The following is an 8,105-nucleotide window of genomic DNA, read 5'->3' as shown; positions in this document are numbered from 1 at the left end:
ATACATATTTCCTCTCCCTGCTCCCTCTAAGGCTCACCACCCCCTGTCTCTTTTTTCCTCTCTCTGTCTCCTTCCTCGACACCACCCTCTCTGTCCCTTTACTTCACTCCCTGGTACCTCTATCCTGCCCCCTCTCTCTCTCCCTCTACATTTCCATCTCTCTCTCTGCTCTTCCTCTCCCTTAGATTCTGCTCTCTCCGCTTTCTTTTCTTCTCCGCTTCCCCCTAGGGTCCACCCTCTTGTCTCACTTTTTCCACCCTGTCCTTCTACACAACACCTCTATCCCGCTCACTCTCCCCCCTGCTGACCTGCCATTCTTTCTCTTTTCCTCTTTTTTCCCTCTTATTTTCTGTTTCTCTCTTCTCTCAGGACAATCCCCTCGTCTCTCTCTATCCCCCCCTGGCTTTTCTCCTTTCTCTTCTCCCTCTCCATCTTATCTCTCTCTCTGTTCCTATATTTCACTAGAAGAAAATGGCAAGAAACTGGTCTGCGAGAGAGGTGCAATTGTTCGTCCGTGCTTGGAGGATTGCTGAGGACGACTCGCAGAACAATATTATTGCAGCGGCGCTGAAAAGCAACAATTTTTCGAGAACCACCGCCCAGATAGAGCAAAAGAAGAGAGAAGTTATCCGTTTGTACGCTCTAATCAGGCAACATGTGGACACCCTGGACATCATCCTGGGAGGTGACGGCAGCAGGGAGGGCCAAAAGGATGAGGAAAGAATCCAGAGCCAAATGGAGAAGCCTGGAACACAGGGAAACGATGACACATGTCCAGCTTCCAACACCACAACTGAAGACCAAAGAGGTGCGATGGCCGCAAGAAAGGAAAGGCACCCTGGAATTGATGGGAAGCAGGAAGTAAAGGGTGACAGAATCAAGGCTAAAGGAAGCCCTGTCCAGAGAAAGCAGAGGGACCCCAGCAAGAACTGTAAGGGCAGGGAAAGAAACACCTGCAAATTCTACCTGAGGGGAGACTGCTGGTACGGCGTCAAAGGTGCAAACTGTCGCTTTGCACATCGGAGGCCCTACCAAAACCGCACGGACGCGAGACAGAGGTCCCTCCCTCAGGGAGAACAAAAACAAAAAGAAAAAGTTGAAGAAGGGAAAAAAGCGCACTGACCACTACTGAAAGACGGTATTGCAGATGTGGTGCGCGGAAACCCAACAGTGGCCAGCTTCACCCAGATGTGAGAAGGGCGGCAGCTGAACAGCAATCTTTTTTGTGCATGGCACAAAAAATTGTTCAGCTCTGACCTGGCTACAAGCACAAAGCTGGAACTACCACCCATAAGGCCACCTCCAACAGATGCAGGATGGCCACCACAGACACCAAACCAAAACACACACCACAAAAATATTTCTCTGAATGTAGGAGGGCTGCTGCGCGGAAACTGTAAAAAGAAAATTTCATTCCTGAGAGACCTTGTGACATGCAATCAAGCTATATGCATCTTGAACCCGATATAGGTGATGCAGAAATACAAATGCCGCAATATGCAGTCATACGCACAGATAGAAAAGGGAGGAGCCATGGTGGAGTTGCAATGTACATCCGAGATGACCTCACGCCCCAGGTCCTGCTGTCATATTCAAACTCAGTATGTGAAACTCAAATTGTACACATAAGACAACTGAATATCGTCATATGCACTACATATCGCCCACCAGATGCCCCAAAACACTCAGGCATGTTTGAAGACTGCCTAACAAAAATAGGAGAAGTCCTCACCAACCTGAACAGCACAACAGTGTTTTCTTCATGGGTGACTTTAACTCCCCAATGTGGAATGGCCTGGGGGGCAGATGCTCCCAGGGATGACACACCATCAGCAGACACAGGTGGAGTCCCTGCTCCATCTCACAAATGCCTCTTTCATGGAGCAAATAGTTCTGCAACCAACAAGGGCAGATAATATACTGGATCTCTGCTTCACAAACAATATGGATATTATCCATAATGTTAATGTGATGCCGACAATGATCTCGGATCACAACATAATAGCGTTGTCTATGTATGGAACAAAAGCCCCCGCAGACACACAGCCTATACGAAGCACCCACCATCTCTCCAACTTAAACTTTCATAAAGCCAACTGGAAGTTGATTGAGAAAGAGATCCTCAAACAGGATTGGCCTGAATGTCTTTCCACACCGGACATAAACATGAAACACAAACACTTCATGTCCATAATACGAGCCATATGTGACAAATATGTCCCAGTGTGCAGGGCCAGCACACACAAGAACAAAAACAGGATCCCTAGAGAAAGGAGGATTCTTATGAGACGACGGACAAGAATTGTAAACCGCCTGAGCAAGCACACCAAAAGTGGTGAGAAGTCTCGGCTCGAAAGGATGCTAATGGAAACTGAGAAAAGTCTACATCAGTCTCATGAAAAGGAGAGAGCAGATAAAGAAGCTTGGGTAATAGAAAATATAAAATCAAACCCTAAAGCTTTCTTTAAGTTTGCCAAAGAGACAGCCACAGTGCACCAGAGAATAGGACCTCTCTTCCAAAAAGATGGCTCTCTCACAGGGAATCCCACGAGGATAAGTGAAATACTGAACGAACAGTTCCAAAGTGTGTTCACTACACCTCTAGGACACAGGCAAGTAAACAACCCAGAAGAATTCTTTGCCACTTTACCTGCGGCCAAAGAGACAAAAATTGAGTACATCAACATCGAAGATGATGATATCACACTAGCCATTGATGAGATTGACACAAACTCAGCTGCTGGACCTGATGGATTCCCAGCGATCCTTCTCAAATCGTGCAAACGAGCCCTTGCAAAACCGCTACAGCTTCTTTTTCAGAGCTTTCTTGCAAGTGGTAAGCTCCCAGTCAAATTGAAAGAGGGGGTAATATGCCCTATCCATAAGGGAGGTAGCAGAGCAGATGCTAAAAATTATAGGCCTATCTCTCTGACCTCACACATCAGCAAAGTCATGGAACAAATAGTCCGTAAGAAACTAATCATGTTCCTTGAAGAAAATGACTTACTGTCTGACACCCAGCATGGATTTCGACCAGGTAGAGGCTGCCTAACACAGCTCCTGCAACACTATGACTGGGTGTTGAAACAGCTACTAAATGGCTCAAATGTGGATGTAATATATCTCGACTTTGCAAAAGCCTTTGATAAAGTCGACCATGGTATGATCTGTCACAAACTGCGTGGTCTCGGCATAGGCGGGAAACTTGGAGAGTGGCTGCACAACTTCCTAAAAGACAGAAAACAGGCAGTTGTGAGCAATGGAGCCACCTCCAAGGAAACGCAAATAACAAGCGGTGTCCCACAGGGCACTGTCTTGGGGCCATTGATGTTCATAGTGGCCCTTTCAGACATGCCATCAGTTGCTACGATGACCACCCTTGCTAGCTATGCAGATGACACAAAAGTCTCCCACGCAATACAAAACCCTGAAAATATTGCGCATCTGCAACATGAGCTGAACACAATATACAGGTGGGCTGAGGACAACAACATGCAGTTTAATGCAGGTAAGTTCCAGGCCCTGCGCTACTGGCACACAAAGGTAAACGACGTGAAGACTGGATACACTGGCCCAGGAAGAATTGCAATCCCTGAGTCAAAATCAGTGCGTGACCTGGGCATTGACATGAGCAATGATGCATCTTTCCAAATGCATATTGCTAATCTGGTGATAAAATGCAGACGGCTAGCTGGATGGATTCTCTGAACTTTCAGAACAAGAGAGAAGGAGACACTGATGGTCCTATGGAAAACATTCGTCCTCAGCCGCTTGGACTACTGCTCCCAACTTTGGTCACCACACAATATAAAACAAACAGCAGAACTCGAAGCAATTCAGAGAAGCTACACAAAGAAAATCGTCTCAATGCAAAATATCAGCTACTGGGAAAGACTGAAGGTATTAAACCTCTTCTCCCTAGAGCGGAGGCGGGAGAGATATGCGGTGATATACATCTCGAAAATCCTGGAGGGTCTTGTCCCAAACTTTGGCATTCAAAGTTACTCCAACCGCAGAACGGGACACCACTGCATGGTGCCAAGGATTCCAACATCACCATCAAAATACAGGTCCAGATACTGCAACAGCTTGGGTTTCAGAGGGCCACAGCTCTTTAACATCCTCCCTAAATGCCTGAGAGACTTACATGGTGTGGATGTGGGTTTCTTTAAAACTAAACTGGATCTCTTCTTGTTGGGAGTCCCAGATGAGCCTACCTCACGACAGGAGACGCGGATGCAGGCAGCAGCATCGAACTCCCTTGTTGATCAAGTGCCACGTATCAGAGGTGGATTCACAAATTAGTGTAGCTCATTCAGCGGTGGTGCCCCAGCATGGCCGCAGCCTTCGGGCTAAAACATTTTTAAGGATTTAAGGATATATATATATATATATATATATATATATATAATACACACTTGTGTATTAATAATTTTACATGGTACCACACAAGTGCTTCTTACACGGCACTAGCACAGGACTCTTGCCGGCCAATCCTCTTCACCATCAGGGTGACTGCCCTTAACACTTCTGCTGTGGAGCATGAGTCTTCTTGAGTACAGCAAGGGGCCAGGGACCTCAGTCTTTTGTCGTCTCACCTGAAAGGTTCAGCCTCTTAAAATCATCCTTCTCTACTTTGTCCCATGTCTACCTGGGTCTCCCACTTCCACGTGTTCCATTTACTTTGAGAGATTAGCACTTTTTTATGGAGCAGTCGGCATCCATCTACATCACATTACCAAACCAGCACACACAGCATCTAATTTCTCTTAAGCCTAACTTATCTCTCAATACACAAGCACTCTGTCAAACATGTACACATCCAGCAGAGCATACTAGCCTCATTCTTCTGTAACCTTGACATGTCTTCTGCATTCAGGGGCCACATCTCATAACCATGTACAATTGCTGTCCATATTCACGCATCATACAATCTTCCTTTCACTCGGAGAGAGAAACCATTCACAGCCAACAAAGGTAACAACTCTCTGAATTTCCTCCATCCTATTTTTTTTCTAGTTATCACACTCTCAAAGCATCCTCCTCCACTACTAATTTGGTCCCTTAGGTAGCAGAATTATCTACTACCTCTAATGAGCCACCAGGACTTTTGAGAGAATCAATTTTCCGAGGTTTTATGTATCCTGTGCATCTTTTACATACGAACACAACCTTCTCTCATAACCTTCCTATTAACCCACTGCACCTCTTATTTGTCCATAGATTACACTGGATACACTATATTTAGTTCCTGCCAACACCTTTCCCACAAATCAAACAGAGCCACCTAGCAGAAGTGGGTAGGGTCTTGTCAGTTTTCTTGCTTACTAAGACCTTAGTCTTTGCTAAGTTAACCATAAAGCCCTTAGATTCCAGATTTTGCTTCCACACCTGGAATTTCCCATCTAGCTCTGATACGGAATCTGCTATGAGGGCACGATCACCAGTAAATAGCAGTTCCCAGAGGCTACTGGTCTTGAATTCCTCTGTTATGGCATGGAGGACAATAATGAAAAGGAGGGGACTGAGGACTGAGCCTTGATGTACCCCTACCTGTACACCAAATTTTTTGCTATATTCATCATTAACTCTCATCTTACTAACAGCATCTCTGTACATGGCCTCTGCAGCTTTCACAAGCCACTCATCTATCCCTAGCCTCCTCACAGCCCACCATATTACATGGGTACTCTATCAAAAGCTTTATCAACAAATGCCAAGCATAATGGTTTATTCTTAGCTAAGTGCTTGTCTTGCAGTTGCCTGGCTATGAAAATAGTATCAGTAGTGCTTTTTCCCTTGACAAAGTCAAATTGCATTTCATCTAGACTAATTCTACAGCTAATTAATTGGGCAATAACCCTGTAATTTTCATCACCTGGTCCAGGAGCTTGATGCCTCTACAGTTGCTACTAACGCATCACCCTTACCCTTGTAGCAGCTTTCATCCTTTCAGGGTCAGTAAAATAAACACAAGTTTCTAACCGACTGACCTCCTCCTTTAAAGTTGTTGGCCTTGTGCTAAAATTTGAAACCAACCAACAGTCATAATCATAAAAATGACTACACACACACACTTTGAGATGGTAGTTCAAAACAATTTTTCCAAAAATACTTAAGTGATTTTGGTTTGTGCATGTAGCAGAAATGATTCAAACTTGAATACGCTTTGCTTCATGCTCTTGCTTGATAAAGCTGGGGCCATCCTAGGTTAGTGATCCCAGAGACATCATGCGTAGAGAGCTGTCCGCCTCTCTGTATCCTCCAAGGTGACAGTGAGCCTCCCAATCATGTTCAGCCATCTGGTACAGAGCCTTCCACAAGGTTTCTCTCCCAGCCTGCGGTTGCTGCATCAAAGAGTAAAACTGTGACAGAATGACCCAGCAGCAGACTGTGGACATGTCCATTACCAGCACATGTGACAGATAGCTACGAGGTGAGAGGTTGCAGGTTGATGATTGCATGCACGCAGTTCTTAGTTGAATACATAATGGTACCATTTGATGTTTGTGATAGTTCTCAGTGCTCTTTGCTGGGGTCTTCTTCAAGAGGGGCCACGCTTCTGCTCCACAGAGGAGAATGGAGTGGTCTGATGCGTTGTAGATGCAGAGCTTCATTTTCCAGGTGACAGAGTAGTGGCGCCAAAGAGGCTTCCATATGTAGAATGGGAATTCTAATATTAGTTAATACATTTAGCCCCAGGTCAGCTCTGAGAAAAAATACGTTCAAAGTTATTTAATCGTGGTCAGCTCATTTTTTCTTTTAATTTTACCGCAGGTTGTGATATCATCAACTATCAGTCTTTTGTCAGGGCTTAAAACTATTTAGAACCATTATTTCAGAATAACGATGAATCTAAATATAAGCGTTACAAATTTCGTCGGAGATGGGTAATCGGTGTAGTGGTTCATTAGTCAGAGGATCCTACCAGGTTCAGTTTTCATTTAATTAGAACTATACACATTAAGTTGTTAACCTTCCTCTCAGTTTCGTGAATCAAACGATAGCCATATTCATAAAGAGAATTATTGAAAGGCGATGATGCGAGTAAAGAAACTGCAACGACTGTACGGAGTGAGGGAAGCTTTATTCACGACGTCTATACGAACACAGATTAGCAAAGTTTAGCAATTGTGGGCATATATTTGCCTATCTTCTTGTAAAAATAAATTTTATATTTGTCTCTGAAGATGTGTTTGTTGCATGCCTTGTTTCGTTTTCAAAAAAAGACTATCCACTCAGCGAAATAACTTTTCGTTATGAAATAAACCCTTTCCAGTACAAAAGAGAAGATTTTCCAAAAGTGAGAATTACCCTAAAATCTATACTGTATTCGTCCAGGTTGATAACTGAAAACAGATTTTCTTCTATTAGGCCATCTAGAACCAATACTGAGGCTTCTTCCTATTAAGAAATATAATTCAATATCACGTCTCATTGGAAATAACATCACTTGATCATGTTCTTTTAAATGAAATTTTTAAAACAGACGAATAAAACAGTGTTTTCACAAAGTTGTTTTCATTGCTGATTAATATTATGGCGTTGTTTCCATTGCATTTGGATAGTTTGAGTAAAATTTGGCATCATACGGACAAATTAAGCACAAAAACCATGCGAGCATTAAGATAAATACAACATAAATAATAATACTAGTAATAATAATAAAGTACATAACGAAAATGAAGTGTAACAAGAAATACAATATCACATAAAATTAAGCGCTTCTCATAGAAAACAAAACAGCAAACCGTTTTCGAGTCTTACCTGAATTTACCGCCATCTCAACACACGCCATCACACTTCACTACAAACCTTAGAGAGCTGGAGATTATTTTATCTCCCTTTTTAAGGGGAGATAAATGTAACTTCTGTTGAAAGAAAAACAAATTTCAGGAATGTGACTTTTTTTTCCATTTAGTTGGCTTCATTATGTTTGGTTTTCTTGGCTTTTTCATGAATTTTCTTCCGTTTTCCACTTGAGTGACTACAGAATCAAAATATTACGGTCATATTGTGCATCAAAAAGAAAGCCCTTTCAGGGAGCCTTTTATCTAGACATGCACATACTTTCTCTGATTAATGGTTCTCAAATAGGATATATA

The 8,105-nt window shown here is 43.3% G+C and overlaps 1 protein-coding gene across 1 annotated transcript in view; it reads right to left on the bottom strand.

Moving 5' to 3' along the window:
* LOC115220281 (nuclear pore complex protein Nup205) overlaps window positions 1-7,845 on the bottom strand; it is a 222,260-nt gene extending 214,415 nt beyond the window's left edge. Inside the window, exon 1 of the mRNA XM_029790391.2 lies at window positions 7,768-7,845. Coding sequence (XP_029646251.1) covers window positions 7,768-7,798 — 31 coding nt within the window. The 5' untranslated portion in view covers window positions 7,799-7,845. The remainder of the gene's footprint in view (window positions 1-7,767) is intronic.
* Between the last annotated feature and the right edge of the window lie 260 nt (window positions 7,846-8,105).

Source organism: Octopus sinensis, linkage group LG16 (assembly GCF_006345805.1).
Source record: "Octopus sinensis linkage group LG16, ASM634580v1, whole genome shotgun sequence".
NCBI lineage: Eukaryota > Metazoa > Mollusca > Cephalopoda > Octopoda > Octopodidae > Octopus > Octopus sinensis.
The sequence above is the reverse complement of the archived record's forward strand: the minus strand, read 5'-3'. Positions and strand labels throughout refer to the sequence as shown.